The 22,758-nt window shown below is 41.0% G+C and overlaps 1 protein-coding gene across 10 annotated transcripts in view; it reads left to right on the top strand.

Moving 5' to 3' along the window:
* Positions 1 to 22,758, top strand: part of rnf220a (ring finger protein 220a) — a 133,736-nt gene that overhangs the window by 9,864 nt on the left and 101,114 nt on the right. For 2 of the 10 annotated variants that reach the window (XM_049747531.2, XM_049747534.2), the window contains exons 1-2: positions 2,084 to 2,418; positions 10,904 to 11,904. In XM_049747531.2, coding sequence (XP_049603488.1) covers positions 11,253 to 11,904 — 652 coding nt within the window. In that variant the 5' untranslated portion in view covers positions 2,084 to 2,418; positions 10,904 to 11,252. Of the gene's footprint in view, positions 1 to 2,076; positions 2,419 to 10,903; positions 11,905 to 22,758 lie in introns of those variants that run through there. The other 8 variants (XM_049747539.2, XM_068648620.1, XM_049747537.2 and 5 more) reach the window with 6 other exon arrangements.

The following is a 22,758-nucleotide window of genomic DNA, read 5'->3' on the forward strand; positions in this document are numbered from 1 at the left end:
AGCAGCAGTGCAACAGGTGCTATCAAAGTGCTTCCTTGTCAATACACACAGAAGCAGAATTTCAAAACAACAGGGGGTTGGACTAAAGGCTGCCATTAGACTTTGAATAGAGAAGGATCTAATACATGGATGGTCCTCTTCCTCAGTCAGCCCATTGACTCCAAACTGAGCCTATTAGCAAGACAACACTGCCACTACTGCCCCTCATGTGTATGGAGACCACCCAGTACACACACACGCACACACTCTTCACTTTTCCCACGCTATTGTTACCTAAACATCAGTATATTATAGCATGAAACTAGATCAAAGTGCGGGCTGGGTTGGGGCATTCAAACACTGTCTGATTCTAAATATGTTAAAGCCTATACTTGTAGGACAGATGTTAACATGACTAATGTGGCTGTCGATAATTTGATAATGTTTCACACTCTATTTTTACGTAAAGGCGAGTTTGACGTCACTGGAAGGTGATGGAATGTATATATATATATATATATATATATATATATATATATATATATAATGTATCTTTATATCAGTGTTAGCTGCCAACGAGGGAGTCTTTAGTTTCTTGCATTGCTTTTCACTTCCACGTGTGACCAGCAGGAGGTGTCGTGCAGAGATGTTAAAACAACAAAAAACAATAACAAAACGGGGAGCTATGGACTTCCTTTGGTTTTCTCTGACTCCCCTCAACTCAACCGTTTTGTTCATTGTAGTTGTCAAATTACAATGATTTGCCACTAACACTTCACATAAAATAATGGAAAGTTAAAATGTAGCTTTTGAAATTAAATCAGGTGAGCTGAAAAATAGTTTAACACGAGAAGGGTCAAAAAGTACATATCTTTTTGGTATTTGATAGAGAAATTAAATAAGTTTACTTCCCCTGATTCTGCATGACTAAAAAGGGGGATTTGTTGGACATGCTTTACTTTTTTTTTGAAGGAATGGTGCACGAGGAGCGCAAGCTCCAATTGACTTTCTCACATCTTCACTTTTTAAGTGTCTGATTGCCCACCTCTTTAGTAGGGTGGACTTCATCGGCTTTATGGCAAGCTGTCTGTTTGACAGGAGAAAGCGAAAGAGGGGTGGAGAGAGAAGGGGAGAGAGAGAGAGAGAGGAGGAGGAGGAGGGGGGTAATTCATTCACTTTGCGCACAAAGCTGTTGAAATCGCCCAGGGGACCGAAACAGCAGACAGAGAGGAGCAGAGATGGTATATGTATATACGTTTCTGTGCCTTACACGCAGATCGTACGCCATTGTCCAGAAAGAAATAATCGAAAAGAAAATAGTCTTCTAAATTATGAACATCACAATCTGGATAACATCCCTCTTTGGTTGCTGCACAATACCTGGAAATTTTCTTTTGCTACCTTTGGCTGTTATTTGGGGTAAAAATATGTGTACAATACGCCTTTAACATTTTTTTTTGTCAATTCATAAGTTGAATATTTTATTTTGAAAATACCTAATTGTGCTTAACAAGAATGTTACAATTCCTTGTAGATCATAATAACTAAAGTTCAGACATGATCATTTAGCTTCAGTTGCAAAAGGGACTAAAAATAGTTAATTGAGGATTGAAGCATGAAGAATCATAGTCTTGTTAAGTTTGTACACATTTATGGTCATTACTACATTACATATTTAAAAAAATATATGCAAGAAGCCTACATCACATTGCGTGGTTAGCGAGAGCTGCAGGTCCATTTTGAATCTTCAAGACCTTGGCGCAGGTGCTCTAGCTGCAGGAGTCCCCGACACTTCCAAAAGAGCAAACTGCCTGTCCTGAAATGACCAAGTCGAGATAGGAGGAAAGGTGGTGGTGGTAGTGATGGGGAGAGGGGTTCTTAACTTGTGCGTGTTTATGTGCGTGTTCTTGTCCTTGCGTCATAGAGCGACCCGAGCACTGCGCGGCAGCACTGCGCCTCCAGTGCGCTCTTGCCCCCCGGACCACCACTCCTCCCCTCCCTCCTCCTCTCCGTACACCCCCACTCACACGCTTAGCTGTTGAGAGCCCCCCACCACCTCCTCCTGCCTGCCACCGTGTCTCGCGCTCCCTAAGCGGCTCGCACTCGCCTTTCCGCTCCGCGTTTCAGCTGAGGGGCTGCACGCGCACGTCGCGCTACTGATAGCCACTTTACACTCAGCGTGGAAAGTCAGCCTCTCTCTCTCCCTCTCTCTCTCTCTCCCCTCTCGCTTTCTCTCTTACGCACATACATTGTCCTCCTTGGGCAAGCTAACAGGGAGGTGTTAACTACTTTTACTTGTCGTTATCTCCGGTGCCGCGGCGCACGAGCCACCGCTACTGCTATTTGGCAAAAAAAGTTTTGGGTTTGTTGTGAGGATAAAAAAACAGAAGACGAAGATCGAAAAGGTTCCACAGAAGTAGTGGATTCTCCCACGAAGACGTGAGTAATACTTTATTTGCCTACTTTCCGAGTTTAAAGCTTAGGAAGTTAGTTTTGGTGCAGTTTCTGTTTCTTTTGAGAGGATCTGTCAGTCGTTTTTAGGGCGGACTGTGCGTTTAACTCTAGTGGGTGAAAAAGGGGAGAAAGTCACGCCAAGTCACTGTGTCCCTTTGGACTCAGACCATCTGGGTGTGTGTTCATGTCCGTTTATATTGCTTTAGGTGTGTGCGTGAGTGTTTGTTTGTTTGTGTTGTGTGCGCGCGCGTGCGTAAATGCACTTGTCAGGTTCCCAAACGAGAACGTGTTCTCCTGAAAACACTTGATGAGGATTATGGTTTGCGTGCGTGTGCGCGGGCGCGTATGAGTGTGTGTGTTGTGTGTATTGTCATCCCGTCACTAATACAGTTAGATTAAATATACATTTAAATACTTGATTAAAAAAAAAGTAATATATATTTAACGCCTACACATTGCGTTTTGGGGGAAAAGCAGGATATGGCAAGTGATAATTGTTTTTGACACCCCCTGTTATTTTCGGACAAAATATCAAATAATTAATTTTCCATGGCCTTAATGAATGAAAAAGTTAGACCCCATTTTACTGTTTTATATTTACCTTTGGTCCACAGCAGGGCTTCTAGTTCATGCAGTCACATATTTTTTTAATTACAAATGCGTGTGCGTAATAAACAGTTTTTAATGGTGACATATGGCTTCGACGCGCAGCATGCTCTGTTTTTAATCAAGAACATTTCCAAATTTTGGACCATAAAAATGTCTACTGATCTTGTTAAACATTTTAAAATCTTTTTAACGCAAATTCACTTAAAAAAAAAAAAAAACTTTTACAAAAATGAAACAAAATAGCGTTTGTTTCTGCTAAGTGTCTAACACAATTGCAACAAATTAATTGGAAATAATGGTGCGTCACAATCATGCACGCGCACGTTTCCACCTCACGCGTATACTTACAAAGGCCTCGAGTCGGGAGACACCTGTTAACTGGGAGCAGCTATAATTTACCCCCCGACCCCCCACCCCTCTTCCAAACAAGTAGCGTCAAGCCGGAGGAAGCCTCCCGGGGCTTCCAGATTCGTGGCCGGGCACCGCAAGCCAAAATCGGCATCCCTAAAAATCACCTCCCTTTTGTAAGCTGTCACTTTTATCGGATCCACAATTCGAGGGTATTTTAAATGCGCGTCTTGTGGATGATTAATTTCGTTGACTTTTAATAAGATTTATCACTTTTTTTGTCGTTGAAAAGCACCTTGACTTTACCCCGTTTTACAAAGCAAAGAAAGTTATAGTCCCATATTACAAAATATGATGGACTTTTTCTTTTTTTTTCGCGTCTTTTGACAATTCACATTTTTTTATTTCAATGGAGGGCAATAGCTACTGATCGATTTAAGACGGGTGACTCTTCCTTTAGCTTAATTGTCTGCCGTGTTTGTTCTTCAACCACAACATTATTCGCAACGGTGCACATCACTTTTAGTATATATACTAAAAGTAGATGTGTATAAATTCTGCATTAGATTATAAAGACTCAAAAGAGGAATTGGAGTTGCACTAAAAGAGGTCATCAACAGCATTACATTTAAAATTTAAAAAAGAAGAAACCATAAACCGGCATATGCCTCAAGTGATCATTACTTTGATTTCAGTGATGGATGACTTGAAATTGATTTATTGATTGTCAGATCAACCAACCCTGTCTTGTAACGACCGCGCAAGCCTGTTTAATTTCCAACTAAATGTACTCGACTAGACGACACTCATCTTTTGAATGTGTGGTAATAGTTATTATCGGAAGGCTATATGGCTCGCATTCTGCGTTATACGCTGCCTTCACTGCACCGGGACCGGCTTGTGAAAAAGTTTCATTTTTTTTTCACTAAATGTAAGGCCAAGTCAGAAGAAATGAAAGTGAACCATTTCACTGACTGCGCTCTTCGTGTGAAACACATGAACAGATTTTTTTTTTCAATTAAAAGAATTACATTTTCTTTAATTTCATATTAAATAATACCAAATAATATTCTCTTAATACAAGTTAAAAAAAAATCAGCTGAAATGCAGGCAAATGTATTTGATCAATATTTGTATACGATGGATAAAATCTGCTTAACCTCTAGAATTACTGTAAATTATTATTTTAATGCATATTAATCATGATTTAAAAAGGCGAGGTAATTTAAAAATAATGAAGGTCATTTTCACGTGGCGTTTTTTCTACTTCAAGATGTCAGGATGTGTGCGTGTCAGTGCATGCAGGTTATTATTTCTCCATTTACGTTTCCAGCCGGAGTGATTTATAGACCAACGCCTTTCTTTTAAATTAAACTGACTTCCAGGTTTAGTGATCCCCTTATTTTGAAGGAGCCATCTGCAAATTTTGAAAACATTTTTGTACATGTACGTGCATTAGTCTTGAGCGAAGCAAATAAATAATCATACCTAATAATATCCAGAAATATACAAATAAATGTAGATTAATTTTTAAACAACCATTTGCGATTAAGATTTTCTGAAATATCTTCCTTCAAGGTGAACTTTGATAATTTTATTGATTTGGCCCGATAATATATAATGTCGGCCCGCTTCTTTTTCTTTCATTCGCACGGGAAGTAAAGAAAAAAAATCCCGAAAAGCAGCAAATGATGATTTATTTTCGAACCCCGTGCAGTCAGTTTTTATTGCTTGTCATTGATCTCCGTGGCTCCATGCTCTGTGCAGCGAGAAGTGAACTAAAATTAATGTCCATTTCGCACCTCTATCCCGGGTCGATGGCTGAGTGAGAAGTTTGTTTCAATTGGAATCCCAGGACACAGAACGTCCATTGAGGGGCGTGGAAGGGGGTAGGGGTTCCGTATGCGTAAACCCCCCCTAATTTGAGCAAGTGCGTTTCTCTAAGCACGCTCCTGTTTAAAACTATTTTTGTATAATAATAATAATAATAATAATAATACAAAAAAATACTCCAAAAACGTTTTAGACTTCTATGCACGTGCATGCCACGGCCATTAATTTGTTTCTGCCCAATAGACATACGAAATAAAACATTCCATAAATTCACAATTATTTTCAATATGCTCATATTTGGGAACATATTGACGCATCATTGCGCGCATTAACCCATCATGACACGGACAGTAAATTAAGCAGAGATCGCTCACTCGCGACTTATTTGATAACCCCCCTTCCTCTCACCCCCACCCCAAGTCTATTAAGCCTTATGCACTAATTCCTCATTCTTTATTATACGCAACTCCTGAGTTCTTCAACCCCCTCCTCTCCTCCTTCTCTCAGGTGTACGTTTTATTATTGTGTTGCGTTAATAAACGCAGCACACGCGAGCTAATTTGACAAGCGGAATGTAATTGAAATCAAGGCGTGCACGGGTAAATAAGTGCTGGAACACACGCTCTGCAGGGAAATACTTGCTGCGTGCTTTGCGCCTCCCAAAACTTTGTACTTCTTACAATCACTATCATCAAGCCTGATGTTTTAATTTAATGAATAGTATATAGCAAGCTTTCTGTGGCTTAATATTTTTCATTTTCCCCAAGCAATTGCAGTCTGCAAATTGCATTTTTGATGCAATCTTGCTTAGTCCAACATTTTTTTTTTTTAAATGTCTACTTATTTTTAAAATATTTTGCCAATTTTATTATTAGTCACACAAGTCGACTGTGCGATACTTGCCCCCCAAAAAGAGGGAAAACTGCTGGGAGTTGATTGTAAATCAAATTATTATCTTTATTGATGACAGGAAAGGGGAGTAGCTCGAGTTCAGTCATTTTCTATTGGAAAGAAATCACTCCATGGAGGTGATCTGCACACTGTGTTTAATGGTTTGATTGCATTGGAGACGGCAGGGACTACTAATGCAGTTGTTGGGGCTGTTATGGGGTGAATATCGCTGGCAACAAGAGAAAGTCAGCCAAGCAGCCTAATGAGGGGGAAGGAGTTGTGTCGGATGTCGGATATACTTTCTCTATCGTTGGGTGTCTTTTCCTCTCTCTCTCTCAGGTTTCGTCGTTCATTTGTCAATTACTTGTTGTGCGTGCACTCACACACATACGCTGGCGCACATCGATTGTAAGAAGTCAGAATCTGTGTAGATTACTTATCATTTTTCTCCCGGACGCCAGCTGGGCATCCAGACAGGAGATGATACAAGGAGCCTGATCCTACCACACACACACTCAAGCACCACCCTGCATGTGATCATTTCACCAATATGATATCCACATTGCACACTTGGCTGCCTTGTGGTGAGTAAATGTAAAGATTTGATTCTCATTAGAGCATCACGCCCTACCTACCGTATTCTTGTGTCTTCTCTTGAAATTTGACTTAGAAGAGGCATCAGTGTAGTTTTCTTTAGTTGTAATCAACCTCATTAACTCCATAATTGAGGAACATTAGAGAAGAGTTTTGCCTCGTTAGATTTAATCGGCTTGGATGCAGCTTGTTGTTCGAAGAAGACAGCGAGCCTCCTGTCTGCCTGTGAGATTAGTGACCGCTCCTGTGCACGCCAACGTAACGTGGCAATAAAGAGTCATCGCAAGGCGACAGAGTGCCACACACGCTCACTCAGCGGCACTCGTAAAGGGCAGACGGCGAGCTCACCTGTCAGTCAGCAAAGGCGCTGGTGTCATCTGTCAGCTTGTCGGGGTCGTTCGCAGCGGGGCGACTTGTCGCTTGGAGGCCATACTGATTTTGCTGTACAGTGACCAGGAGAAATGATTTATTTGTCAGTGAACGCTTTGTGATTCGTGTCCTGTGAACTGGGTATGAATAGAAATCCTTGCCCCAGGCCCAGGGCATGACACTGTGTCTCCAAATATCCCCAGAGTCTTAGTCTTTAAATCCTATTTTCTTATTGCTAAGGTTATTCCATGTTAGCCTTTATCACATCGCTAGCACATAAAGAAAAATATTTTGCACCTGCTTCGTCATATTATTTCCACTCTCCGCAAGCCGAGGCGCCTTTAGCATGTTAGCCCGCTTGGTTTGTACAAATCTGTATTGATTTAGCAAACGGAATATCATTACCCAGCTCACACGATTTTGCTGTTTGCATGTGCCGTATGAAATCTTACTGTAATATTTTGATGCCTGTACATGGAAGTTGTTGACTGAAGTTTGGATATCATATCGTGCATTATTAAACTTTCAGCAAAGGCCTAACTATCCAAATCCATCCCAAAATTGAATACTACATCTGCTTGCAGCTGCCTGGAAATTGCGCAGTAAAACTTAACCACCTTACACTGAAAGCGTCTCGGTGTTTGGTTGCATTTGTCCATAACATTTATTAGCCACTAAGCAGAGCAGTGATAAAATAGTCTTGCCGTTGCTACCAAACCAACAGACGGTGATAACTCTTGAGAAACTCCGGTCAGTGTGATGGCTTCTTGTCATTCTACGTTGTACCCCAAATGTCACACTTGGTTTCAAGCAATGCACGTAAGGAGTGATCATTTATTGAGATCACATGTTAAGTACCTGCACCTGTATTCTGTGTTCTTTTAATAATAAAAGAGGTTAACAGTACACCATAAAATGTTTATGTGTTGGATTTGTGTGGTGGTTAAAATGCAGAATGCTCTGATCAATCTGAAAGTGGAGATGCCAGGGAAGAGGAAGATCAGGCAAAGTTGCTGGCACAGATTTTGGGCGATGTATTAATTTAATTCTGAGGTCGGTACACATCAGGATAGAAAATTCATATTATAGTTATCATATTTCAAAATCTTTATAAAATTGGCACTTTCACTTTTGGTCAGCCAACTCCATCCTCTAAAAACAGCTTCACCATAGCTGTTGACATATAGTTGAACAGAATTTTAGAATGCTTTGGGATCCCCCCCTGGGATGAGCTGGATGAAGTGGCTAGGGGAGTGAAACTCAAATGCTAGACAAATAAAACTGGTGGACACAGGTGAGAGAGTCAGAGTGGAAAAGAGAAGAAAATAAAAACAGGTCACGGAACATGCAGAAACCGAATACTGGCCGGTAGGCGGCTCAATCGGAGGATGGTCTCAGAGACTCCAGGCCAGTGCTGCACTGGCACTTGGCCTGAGTCATCAAACATGCATGTTGTTCTTTGGCAGAGATGTTCCAGAGATTTTGGCCTCTTGAAGTAATCCTCTTGACAGACCAAAATGATTCCATGAAAAAAGCAGGTTCTGGACTACTGGGTCCTTTGTGACTCGGTCTATCCTGCCATGATAATGTAGCTTGTTGGAGCCAGATGTAGGAAAACTAAAAAGTATTTGTCTTGACTTCACTCTCCAAATGCATTTTTTTATTCCTTTGATTACCACGAGTGGAAATCTGACATTCTAGAAGGTTAGAAAGTAGAAAAATCTGTGTGTACAACACTTTAATCAAAACTGAAAGTTCCAAAAAGCCGACCCACATATTACATCCCTCCGTGATCATTTCAGTTAACTATTCCAAAATCTTTCATTTGTGTTTCTGATACATTCAACAAGTAATAACATCAAAGTTAATCATCTTGGCTATATCACAAATACAATCCGTAACACGTCTCATTTGATGAGGTGCATCGATGTTGACACAGCAATTTCTACATTGGTAAAACAGTCACTTTAAGTACACGTTTGACACAAATTGCCCACCCCCCACCACCCCTTGAGTGTAATATCGCAGCGACGGCTGTATCTTTCTCGTACACGGTAATCAAATTATGCTAGCGTGGTAAATGTTCCCCTGTGACATTTTCGATTATAAAATGCATATAGCCGCTGTCAGACAATGAGTGGCTGATATCCCCTCAGTAGCAAATGGGATTGTAAGTGGCACAGACTGACATTATATTTGTGCATTGGCTGTTATTGTGCTTGTGTTTTGATTTTGGGGAGATGTACAAAAGTGCAAATACAGTTTTTGGAAATATCTTGAATATCCTGTACCTCATTGATAGCAGATTCTAAATGACTTAGTTTTTCCTTTGTGGTTAGTATGAGAATGCAACAATGACCTGTAGGAAAATGACGATAAAGTTGAAATAGAAATGTTATGTTCTCCGCCAATCTACTTCAAAGGTTACACGGGGAAAAGTTTATTGTTGCACCTGACAAAGAAGAGCAGAGGTAGAAAAGTGATGGGGAAAAAATGAATGAGATGATTTCTTTGTTTGACAAAAGAGACAATTCTAGTATGGTGTGTGGATGGTCAGAAAATGAATTTGAAAAAGGGGGGCCAGATATGTAATCTGAGATCACATGGTACCAGTCCAGATCAAAAGTGTGTTAGCCTCAGCCATTCTCACCACTGCATCAGCTTGCGGTAATGTAAAACATCTCACAGTGCCCGGGGTGCCTCCTCTCAGCTTACCCTGGGCTTTGGCACGTGTTTTCTTGTTGGAGTTAGGTGAGTGCGCCAAAGCCCAGATCAAGTTTACCAATCGATCGTAACAGGTTTTACCTAGAGCCGATTTCTAACGATATCACCTTTAAATCCATAACCAAGTTCCAAAGTCTTCCTCCGCAGCAGTTTCATAGCATTTTTTTAATGCTCCAAAAACCATCCACCTTCAAGTTGCCCTTTTGGGGTAAACATCTCTTAAACGTTATTTTATCGTTTCACTGGCTGCCCGTCTGCATACGGCAGCTCGACCAATCGAGCACTCTGATCTAATCCCGGAGAGAATGAATTCGAGACTGTTGCCGCGGATGCTGGGGTCGTGAGGTCAAGTACAGCTAATTTATTCACTCAGTCAGATTTCCTGGATGGCAGATGGAGGGGTCTGATATGATATCACCCATCGGAATCACCCAAGGGAGAAGAGAGTTAGGAAAGGAGGGTGAGAAGGAGCTATCTGAGGAGATGAGAACTGCAAAAGGGAGGTCAGATAGCGAAAAAAATCGTCAAATTAAAAGATGGCACAGAGTGTAGAATAGCATGAAAGTTTATCGTATGTACTTTATTTGATGGGTTGAACCTCATCGATTCTTATCAGATATGTCTGTCGGCATGCGGGTGGGCGGCAAAAATATGTTTGGGCTCTTATCTTGAGACAAGTGGTTCCGGTCCAGTAAGATCTGGGAGATGGTAAGAATAAGCGGCTTAGACTGTGATCGGAGATGGCAGAGGGAGGAGAAATAGTGCTAGGAGGATGAGAGGAGATGAGGATTCTGAGAGGGGGGGGTGGATTGATTTGCAAAATAGAGGACAAGCAGGAGGCATTCGATAAAGCTGGAGTGCAACAAAGAATATGAGTGGAAAGATGTAATTTGTGAACTTTTTTTCTAAAGAGTGCGGGAATCAGGGATGAAGGTGGTAACGATTAGTTTTTTGGAGGCTTTAGAAGATTGAACACTGGGAAGGAATTTTTGGGGCAAAATTCTAAGAAGCAGCTTCTGTGATTTTTTTTTTTTTGATACCACACTCTTGGAAGAAGCAGGAGATGGCTTTAATCTAACATTTGGGTTTTATCTCTTCACAGTTTGACCACAGGAAGATGAAGAACCCGCTGTGACAACCAACCTTCACGACAGACTCCAATTAAAGGGCTTCAACTCCAGATTCAAGCGGACAGAATAAGGCAACGAGTAGAACATCCCTGACAGAAGAAAGTCCATTCCAACACCTGTTACAGAACTAAAGTAGATTTTAGCTCTGCTGAAGAGTAATGAAGTAAAACCGCAATCGGAGCTAGATATCTTACTGACCTGCAAGACTCACGACTCTTATTGGAGACCCTTTCCACAGGGTCTGTTTTCAGTTTCTCTGAGGAGGAAACAGCTCCTCCTCTTCCTCCTAAAATCTTCTCAACCAATCTCATCTACTTCAACATGGACCTCCACAGAGCAGCATTCAAGATGGAGAGTTCCTCCTACTTGCCAAACCCCCTGGCTTCTCCAGCCCTCATGGTCTTGGCTTCCACTGCTGAAGCTTCTCGCGATGCTTCTATTCCTTGCCAGCAACCACGGCCATTTGGTGTCCCCGTTTCTGTCGAGAAAGATGTTCACTTGCCATTTAATAATGGCTCGTACACCTTTGCATCAATGTATCACCGCCAAGGTGCTGTCCCACCAGGTTTCCCCAACAGGGACTTTCCTCCATCCCTCCTCCACCTCCATCATCAGTTTGCTCCACCTAATCTGGACTGCTCACCAATCAGCATGTTGAACCACAGTGGCGTTGGGGCCTTCAGGCCCTTTGCTTCTCCTGAGGATCGAGATGGAGCACCAGGCGGGTATCAGTCTGCCTTCACCCCAGCTAAGCGCCTCAAAGGCTGCCTGGATCCAGACGCTTCCCCCCATCTCCGTTATTCTGATGCTGAGGGTAAAGAATATGACTTTGGTGGTGCTCAGATCCCACCTGGGAGCTCACCAAGCAGCGCCCTGAAGGCCGTAGAGGACAGCGGAAAGAAGATCTTTGCTGTGTCTGGCCTCCTATCAGACCGAGAGACTTCCTCCAGCCCTGAGGACCGCATGGAACGCTGTAAGTCCTCATTTAAGTTTCCTCCCTTTTGCAACACACATAATCAACCAAAAATTAATGCAATGTTTTTTTTGCGATGTGATTGCTGAAAAGTCACAAGAAGAAAAAAAAAACAAAACTCATGTAGGCAAATCTAATTGGGGCCCTTGAATTAAAAAATCAACTTCCAAAAGAATTTACACACTTGCATCACAAACCCCAATAAATATTCCCATCTATATTTTCTTGTCATCATCTCACTTGGCTCAACCAATCTTTGATTCACAACCTAACAAGCTCTACTAGTCACATTAGCATTTACCAGGGGAAGGGGATGCCATTTGGCCCTTCCGCACTCTGCATACTCTGTGTGTAGTATGTGTGTGTTCGTGTACATGTGTGCGTATGTCGGCCATGCTCCTTGCCATCAGTATTCATCATAGTTTCACACTGGCGGCCAAAATATTTGCACACATTCCCAAAACCATACGAGGATATATATATGCTACATATATATACGTTATCTGTGCTATTTTCCCAGTCCTCTTTCAAAGGTTTCAATCTGAAGTGTATTTTTTGTGGGATGAATCCATGAACTCATAAATGACAAAAGCTCATCTGATAAAAAAATGTGAGGGAAGTAGAGAAGAAAACAGAATGGCTGAAGGAAGAAGTCTTAAAGTACATAAAACCATCAGAAATTATTTCAATATTAAGCATCTATTTGTATAATATCAATAATGTAGCATAATATTTGTTAGATCCTGAGAAACCGATACTGTTCAACAACACTAAAGCTTTGTAAGAACGTAATAAAAAAAGGGTTTCTGTGCTGTCTTTTGGAACGGCTGAATCCCAATCTAATCAGGTTAAGTCTTGGCAGAAGAAGCCTCCACCTTTACCATAGGCCTCTAATGCAATTGGATGTGTGGAGGCTCTGCTCACAGCAAAGAATTATGGGTTCTCCTTCACTGGTTCTGTTCAATGAGTAGAGATGCGTAAAAGCCCAACAACACTTTAGCACAAACCCATGAGGTTTGGAACTGGATTTTTTTTTTTTTTACAGCAAGTGCTGCTAGTAGGATGTCAACAGATACATAATGTGACATGAAACTATATCACGCAAATTATTATTTTTTTTTGTAAAACAGCAGCCATGAGGGACATATAGCATTTTTTTTTCTTTTCAGAAAGGAGTTTTATGTTGAGACTTTCATAAGGGGAAAAAATACTTCATTCACACCGCAATATTTATTATGTGATTACGCACCAATCATCTCAAACCTAATCCGAGGCGTGTGAGGAATTCCTTTTTCTGAACTAAATATTCTAATATGACTTAAAAAGTAGTTCATCCCGACGTTCTGCATCCACTTCTGTCATCTCTGTACAAAATGCTTGACGGCCACACTATGCAAAGCCCTCCCAAATCCCCCCAATGCACAGGCAGACACGACGGCTGTTGGCTAAAGCCGCTAACATAAACCTACACATAAAGTCCCCATCACGCCTTTTAGGATAAAACATGTCATCATTATAAATGGTATTACTGTTATATAATAATACTTTAATACAAATCAGCTCCAATCAAAAGGAGGATTCTTTAAAAAAAAAAAAAGAAGTCATGGAAATTATGTGTGATTGGAATTATTGCATTGTTGACAGTCTTGGCACATTTGTTTGCTGCAAGGATTCTGTTTTTGTACTTATGAGTTATTCATGCACATGCGTTGGTATCCAGCATTTGCGCTGATCTTTGTTTTCTTTTGGATCTGACATATCTCTCTATCTTTTCTTGATGCCTTGTTCCTAACCAGATCCTCATCGTCCTCCATTTTCAATGTGACAGCTGTGGACTGTTTGTTTGTATCATCAGATGCACACTGATTCTGACCCTGCCAAATTTGGATCACTGAACCTTCCACTTTTAACAATCCATCTTTTCATTATCCAAATCGCTTATCCTCATCAAGGTTGCGGGTGTGCCGCAGTTTATCCCGGCGCTCTTCGGGAAGTTGTCGTACACCCAGAAATGTTTGCTAGCCAATCGCAGGGCACATAAACACAAACAACTAGTCAAACGCACACCTAAGGAACATTTTTCGAGTACTCCATTGTCACTTAGAAAATCAGACTCAGCAAAAGTGAGAGTAAGTAAGAATGCACAAATGTTTTCCACTGCTGCAGTAAGTTGAAAAAGACAAATGAACTGAAAGGTAAATACAAATCAATTGTCAAGGTTACAAAACAGACATATTGCAGAATTTATTTGCTTTGTTGAGACATTTTGTTCAAAATGTCCACAGAGAAAAGTTGTTTTGGGTCGTTGGATTCATGTATGCATGATTATCATTGAGTCCTTAAAAAAAGAGGAGAGTGGGACATCATGTTTGCGATTGGGATTTAATTAATCCTTGTAATTCTCATACGTTCCTTTTTTTCTCATGTATTCATGTCCTCTTTTTTCCCCCCCTTTGCTGTGATACGTGAGGTTAAAAAAAAATCTGTCTAGGGGACAGAAACGCTCATCCTTCCTCTTGTCTTCTTAAAAATCTGTCGCCCGCCACCTTGGCTGCCCTCCCCCCCTATCTCTGCCTGTCACGGTCCAGTGGCGGGGTTAAGTTAAGTAAGAGTGTTCTAATAATTAGGACTGGGACTCACCAGCCGACTAGCGTGTGTGCATGTTTGTGTATGTGTGTCTTCTTGACAGTGCTTAGCCAGATGTTAAAAGCCTTGTTGTCTCCCTGTCAGTCCCCAACTGTGCGCCACACACACACAACTGCCCACCCAGCCCGGCCTATTAGGGTAGTGGTTGTCACTCTTCTGTAAAGCCAATCGTATGGATAGCTGCTTCCTGATAATATCCCCACTCTAAACTCGAGCTTTAAAAGAAAAAGAGTCAAAGGTTTTTAATCTTTCTTCTGAACAGTCCATCCCTGCTTTTACCCTTGTCTGTGTGGCACATACAAACAAGCCGAGTTGGTTGATGTGAGTCTTGTGGTCACTGTTGCAATGATGGTTTGGCTCGAGGATTAGTCCCTTCCTGTCGATCCTTTTGTTGGCCCAGCCACTCCATTTGAACACAGATAATGTGTGTGTGTGTCTGTGTTTGTGTGTGAGCGTGCTTCAAAAGTACCAACACTTCTTGTGGATACATTTTATGGGCTGCAATGTTTTCCATAGTTTCATTAAAGCATAGTCTAAAAAAAAAAAAAAAAAAAAAAAAAAAATCTCTCCACTTCATTTTCTGCTGATAACACAGAGCAAAACAACCCAGAAACACACACACACACACACACAAAATCATCACCGGACTGATTCAGAAGTCCCAAAAAGTTATTGATCTTCTTTAGCAAACAGCTCAGCTTGCAGTGATTCATGGTATTCACAAATCTCTTCATCCAGATGAGTTGCGAGACCCGTTTCCTTTTCATTTTGTCTGCTTTCTTCGTCACACCTCCGCTGCATCTTTTTATTCTTCCCCATCACGCCTCCCTCCATCGCTGTCCTTATATCCTTCTCACTTCCTCTCGACACCCCTCCCCTCTTCTCCTCCTCAGTAATCTAATCTGCAGCCAGTTTGTGGATGCAGTCTAGTGTGACAGAACCCCCCCCCCCCCCCATAACCCCCCCCCCCACACACACACACACACACTTCTCTCACTTTCATGCACAGCAACACACCCTCTCTCACACACAAACTGTTTCCAAAAAGGCCTGCTGGCTTGGCAGAGGGGCCTTACCCCTCCCTGTCCTGGTCACACCCTCTTTAATTTTGAATTATTCATCAAATCTGATTGGTTCCTGCTGATGGTAGCCATGATGCGTACGGACAGTTTGTGTGTGCAAGTGTGTGTGTGTGTACTGTCAGTACAGTCAGTTCACAAAGGCCCATAAGATCACCTCTTTTATATATTACAAGTTATTTTATATTCCTTTTTTTTTCAAAATTGTAAATTCAAATTAGCATCTGCAGCATACTACCCCACCCCAAAAATCAATATTCGTTCTTTTACATACATGGTAGAGCGTGTGCTTGCTCATATGATTTGCGAATGAATCTAAAGTCACTGCAGAACTGAGTTTAAGTAGAAAAGACCAAAAAAAGTCAGTTCCTTACTTTATATAAGCAATTTTAAACTATGAGACTAAACATATCCAATATAACCTGAAATAATCCAGGGCTATTTTAAAAAATCATTCATACCATTAAATGAGAATTGTGAAGACGACATTAAGGCATACAAGATATTTGTGAAGGTGTGTAATTGGATGCAGAAAATTAAGAATGTTAGGCCTTGGCATTGATCTGACTTGTTGTGCATTTTAATGAAGCAGCTCAATGCACTTTTCCAAGTAAATCCCACAATAATGCACCATATTTGAAAACAAACCTATTTGTAAAATCAACGACAACCGTAGCATCAAATATTCTCCCTATGGCATGGTCAGGTTTGTCCAACCTATTCTCTTGCGTCTACTTGTACGTGTGTGAAATTGCATTTGTGTCGTGAAAGGCGTGAACAGCCACTGATCACGGATTTACCCGCACTTGAGACAAAGACAGGGATAAATTTGAAGATGAGTGTGTCACTGTTTGCTAATACGACCGTGTGTTCCGTATGGCAAATATTTTTTCCCCGCACTTCACGTTGACCCTGCGGTGGCGCAGCATCCCTAAAAGCCGCATCAGAGGAAAGTTTAGCCAAGCGGAACATACAGCAGCAAACACACTTAAACAGTTCCAGACCCGGCTCCGAGCTTTTCCAAAGTCAACATACTGTTTGTGAGAATCTCAAAGGAGTAAAGCAATCCTCTCATCTTTAATCTTCTAACTTTCCCTTCCAACCCCCTTCGTCTTCCTCCTCTTCTCCCCAGTCCGTCACTGAGTGTGTGAGGAATCCCAGCCCACTGTTCAGCAGATGAATAATTTAGCGGTGTGTGTATCATCTGTTTACCGTGCTAATCCATCTGTCAGCAGGCACCTATCGATTCGCGCCTGCTTGGTAATTGTGCATCCGTGCCACACATGCATGAACACACACGCACACACACACACACACACGCAATACTGGATGCAAAAAAAAAAAACGAACTGGAGCACCTTTATGATGTGCAACTTAGCTCATATTCAGATCCTGTAGCTGTCAGCTGGACTTCATCTTTGAGTGAAAGTGATTGCAGAGTCAAGGTCATGAGAAACTGATTGCAAAGGCTTCTGGGAGTTTCCATGTTTCTTTCTGTTATTGTTTGTACAGTATTAGCGCAAAAGGGTTTTGTGTTTCCATCTGTGAAATACTACTACTACTAATAATAGTAATATTAATAATCATCTACTTGATGCCAGATTAATGCAATGAAGCTCCATTTCATAAACATGAGCTCTCTGCAATGATAAACTACTCGTATCAGTCGAGAAAGAGCAGAATGATGGGTAGTGCGGTGCAATAATGAATCAGTGTGTGACTATTGATGGTTGTAATTATTAAATGACTGGTTTTAAAAGCTCATTGATCCACGTCTTTAGCTACTTGACTGATTACTAATTACTGCTTTAGTATGTTAATGCATGCACATATGGTATACACACACACACACCTTGAGAGGAAATACTTGTGTGGCTCCCGCATGGCATGTTGTAGGACTGTAGAGTTTAAAAAATAAAAAAAGAAATCCATGATGTCACCTTGGGATAAACCTGTGGTTCTTTTTCGTCTTCTAAATTTGAGTGTCATGGTGTGCGTTCCAGCTGATTGATCATGTTCTGTATTCCAAGCCAGGCCTCTGTTGCCTTCACTAACACAGTAAACATGTTTGCTGGGGTGCGCAGCAGGGTTCATTTCGATGTAGAGCGACTAATGTCACACCCTCTCGGCAAAATGCGAGGAATTCTGCCCTCTGGGACAAGTGTCACATCTTTGTGCATATGTGTGTAGTGTGCACCCCCCCCGCTCCCCATCTGTATGAGTGTGTTTCTGCATCTCGATATTTGTGTGTATGAGTGTGTGTCGGGGGGTGTTAAAAGAAGGCAGGGGCTTAGCAGAGCAAAAGAGAGCAAATCTGTCAGCTCTCCCTGGGCAGACAACCCTTCTGACCCTCATTCAAAGACATATTGATTCTCCTCTACACCCAACAGAGGAGGGTGTGTGTTTGTGTGCATGTGTGTGTAAGTGCACAAGTGCTTAACACAGCCTGATGTCTCCTGCACATCCGTTGTCCTGAAGCATTGTTAAATGAGATAAAATATGGTTGATTGTATAATCAATTCAACAGTTTTTCAGATATTGAACCAATTACAGTTTTGAATGGGAGTTTCTATAACATAAAACACTAAGGTGACAGAATTTGCCACTTTCTTTCTATCACTATTTCATGTCGTTGTTATAGATGACAGTTTTGTTTCAATTAGACCACCTTATTAACACCAAGCTTCACATTGCCTTCTACTATGTGAAGAGACCTATGACCTCTGGGACACTACCAATCAAGGCTACACAAGTCGTTAGTAGCCCTGCATGCAGTGGACAATGTTATAGCTTTTGTGATGCAAATTATTAATATAATTAATATATATCAGTTATATATTCATGGGATCATATATATAATATAATATTAATATAATAATTAATATGCTGATTTTATTTCCCAGTGGGAAAACTCATTTTTAATTTGACCGAGTGGAATTCAACTAGCAACCCAGAATAAATTAAATTCAACCTGATGGGTTCCACAAGTCAGACATTTCACTCTGTTGAGTTTGCTTCCAGAAAATCCTGATTTGCACAAATGTTAAGGTAAAAGTGCACTTTGACATTTGTGTGCTGTGCGTAGATTCACTCTGCAAATGTTTTCCCCCAAATTTAATGGTGCTGTACTTTTAAAGCTATTGAAAGCTAAAAGACAGACTCAAAAGAGTTTTACAGCATTTAAGATTGAGGTCCATGATAATAAAACGCATCATTGGACTTTAATAAAAGCATATTACATGAGAGACATTTTACATTACCCATAACAATATAAACATATAGCCACAGCAGCTTTTATGACGCATTTAGAAAAAAACTAAGAATAAAATAAAGCTGACTTTAGATCAATGTCAGAAATGCTGTTCAGGTCACGTCTTTCGACCCGTTGCCACAGCCCAGCGCAAGGTCTTTGGTAATAGCTGATCGCTGGCCAAACGGTAATGGCAGTTTGGGAGCGTGTGTGAGTCAGAGGGGAGACTCCAACAAGGTGAGGTTGTTGTCTGTAGCGAGGCAGGGCCAGAGTATAATGTGGACAGGCTGCATGCTGACCCTGCTCCTGCTGATATACACGTGCTCTATAAGCTGAAAAGTGTTGGCTGTGATAATTGAAAGGCAGGTGCAATCGCCGGAAAAGGAAGAGAAAATGGGAAAGGAGAAAAAAAGAGAACATGTGAAAGTAAAAAAAAAAATGGGGGGGTTAAAATTCAAAATTCTCAGATTGATGGACTTCATTGGGATTCCATGGGAAGTTAAAACTGAAGTCTAAAGTCTGTGTGTGGAATGATTGTGGAGTGTGTCCAAATATTTTATTCCAGGTGCATATTTTTGATCACATGAATATATTTTTTTAGTATTTTCATTTTATTACATTCAGTATCTATATTATGCTTCTTCATTTGAATGCCATCACCTGGAGATCCAAAATTATTCACACAACCCTAACCCTAACCCTGAACTTATATTAAAAGGGTGCATTTCTCATCTGGGGAAAAAAACGGAGCACCAATTGTGATCAATGTGTGCAAGTCCGGTACAATTTACAAAAAAAAATCAGTATGTAACTGCACTTAATTTGGATAAAAATGACACGTACTGTAGCATCTCCACTCCTTTGTCTCGTCTCTGGGTCTCAGACACACACAGACACACACAAACGCAGTGTGGGCCCCAGATGGCATGGCGGTGTCAGGGTGAGAGAGGTTTGTTAGGATCAAAGAACTCCAGTGTGTGGCCCCTCCACCCTTCACTTGCTTTCTTCTTCTCTTGGTTCTCTCTCTCTCTGTTAGTCATTTTATTCCTCCCCTTCCTTCCACCACTTTCATTCCCAGCTTCCTCTTCCCCTTTTCTCCCTCCTGCTCTGTCCCTCTTCATTTTTCCCTCTAATCTGTCCATCACAAGTGTTGATGAATTATTCATGTCTGTCTGTCCCTGAAGCCTTGTCACCTCTCCTCTACTCTTTCCTCTCCTCCATTGCCTTCATCCCTTTCTCCCTCCCGGATTTCTTCCACTCCTTTGCTCTGCATGCTCTCATGTCCTTCACCTTTCAGCTCTTCTTCCATCATCTCCTCTGTGGACCTGCAAACATCTTGACCACACACGTCTTACACATATTTACAACATATTCAAGTTTTCCAAAAACAAAACCTTACGTCAGAACTTCCCAAAATCTCCAAGCATCGTTTATGCCTCACTGTTTACCCCCCCCCCATACACACTTTTCCATTATAAATTGTACATCTATATTTTATTTATGTAGAATATTGCACATCAATCTTCATAAAGACTTCTAGAGCTAATGCAAATGTGCTTAATGGAAAGATTATACAGATAAAAACACAAACAATAAAGGTGAATTGAAAGTAAAACTGAGTGTAGATGAGGAAATTCCACTTATTTATGTGTGCAAACATACACAAACACTATTTTAAGAGAGACAAAGTTTGCAGTGGATAGCTATTAATCATAGTGAATCCAGATGAATACCAATGGAAGAGTTTTAGTGATTACTGGTGAATTATTTTATATTTCCCCGTAGATAGTGTGTTCCTGTGTGTGTGTGTTTGGTAAGGAATGCATTGCCCTTAATCGCTGAGATTTTTGATGCACGAGCACAAATTACACGCCTGTGTGTGTGTCTGTTTGTGTGTCTGTGTGTGTTGGCATGTGCTCACATTTGTCATAAAAAAAATAGAGCCAGTCTCCGCCACTCTCATCCCATGTTACCACGACGATTAATACATTTAAAAAAATGTCCCCTCCACTTTCGCTTTGCACTGCTCAGACACACACACACACACACACTGTTCCCTATTTGATGGAGGATAGTGCGACATCAGCAGCATATAGCACACTGCCTTTAGAGACTGATCAATCTGTACTGCTGCTTTGCAGAAGTCAAGACCAAAAGAGAGAGGGGGAAATAGTAGAGGACTGGAGGAGGGTGGGGAAAGAGAGAGATGGGAGACTGGAGGATTAAGAAACTGTTTAAAAAGCCAGAGTTGGGCCATTTAATCAAATGTTTGCGAGGAAAATTCAAGATAATGAAGGAATAAGAATGCCGTGATGAGACAAAAAAAAGTTGCAGTGCTATAACAAGTTTGACAAAATTACATTGATCTTATGAAGCTTCTTTGTCACCATATTTGCATATTTGGGTATTCCTTGCTTAAACACATTCTTATAAAGATTGCAGGAAAATCTATAAACATTGAAAGAAAATATAAATTTTTTTATAGAGTGTGAAAATGAGTGATGGTTGCAATGATAATGTTAAGAGTATCACCAACCTTTATTTTTTCCAATCAAAATTTTAATCAATGAAAATCAACTGAAAATGAATCAATTGCCGTTGTTCATTCATCCATTCAGCTGGAGCCTGCTGACTCAAAACCTCATTGTAAATTACATTTATTGTAAAAATACATAATTATACAAAATACAAAATTTTCAATACATAATAATTTTCAATCACTGGTAACCACCAAAAGTTTTAAATTGTTTTGTTGCTCATTGCTAAACTACAATAAGTTTGTGGCTTACTTATTTGCAAATAAAAATAGTTTACATCGGATGATGAATAATTGTGAGCTCAAAAGTGCATACTGTGCAGAACATGTCTACTGTTTCAATCAAAATTATTATGTTATCCATATATTATCAAAACCATTCAATTATTACCTCTTTACAGAAAGATTTTTTTTTCTGCACAACTCATATAAAGGATCACTTTGGAGCGGCTCGTACCTGACCATGTGACCGGTTAACATCGTCTCCCCATTTCATCTCAAGCCATTTAAATTAAACGTGTCCCAAAAAATGTCACATCTGGTGTGGACAGGCCTTCAAATTTTACTGGAATAGTTTAGCCCGCACCCGCATCAGTCATTTTTCCTGCATTTTCTTTTCTCCTCACACATTTTCTGTAAAAATTAAAGGTAGATTTATCTGAGCCAGTCCGCGAACACATCCTTCCCACTCGCCTCATCCTTGACGGTGATAAATCCGTAGCTATGTATGACAGCTTTGTAGCTGCCGGGAGGCCCCTCCTGCCTTGTTTAGCTGTGATTCCAGTTGACAGCTTTAGGAGCGTGTCTTTATTTAAGAGCTGCTGTAATTACACAGGCTTTAGCATATGTAGACGGCCAGATATGATTCAAGCCAACACGGCCGGGGAAAGGGAGAGGGGAGCTCAGCGGGTGAATGAGAAGAGAGATAAAGCACAATACGACAAGGAAGCCGGAGCGAGGAAAGGAGGAGATGAAGGGGAGACGGGAAGAAGAGACAGAGAGGGAGAGATATGGCTAGCGGGGCAGACTGATGGAGCAATTGAGATATGCGGAGAGGGCAGTCGGGAACAGCCAGAGGAAGAGATATGGTTTGGCAAATAAAAGACAGCGCGGCGCTGCTGCAAACTGTTCTCCTTATGATGCCTCATTAGGGCTTAGGGCTGCAGATAGTGCCTGTTACGGAGATCTATGGCCTCGGCGCTGAGAGAGAAACAGAAGGGCAGAATGAGAGAAGAGGAGCACGGCGGAGGGAGGGAGAGAAGCGTCGTAATGGGCTGCAAAAATCATAAAATGAATCTGGAGGCAATGAATGAAAATCAAATATTTATGAAGCAAAAAGTAAA

Source organism: Syngnathus scovelli, chromosome 17, assembly GCF_024217435.2.
Source record: "Syngnathus scovelli strain Florida chromosome 17, RoL_Ssco_1.2, whole genome shotgun sequence".
Lineage (NCBI taxonomy): Eukaryota > Metazoa > Chordata > Actinopteri > Syngnathiformes > Syngnathidae > Syngnathus > Syngnathus scovelli.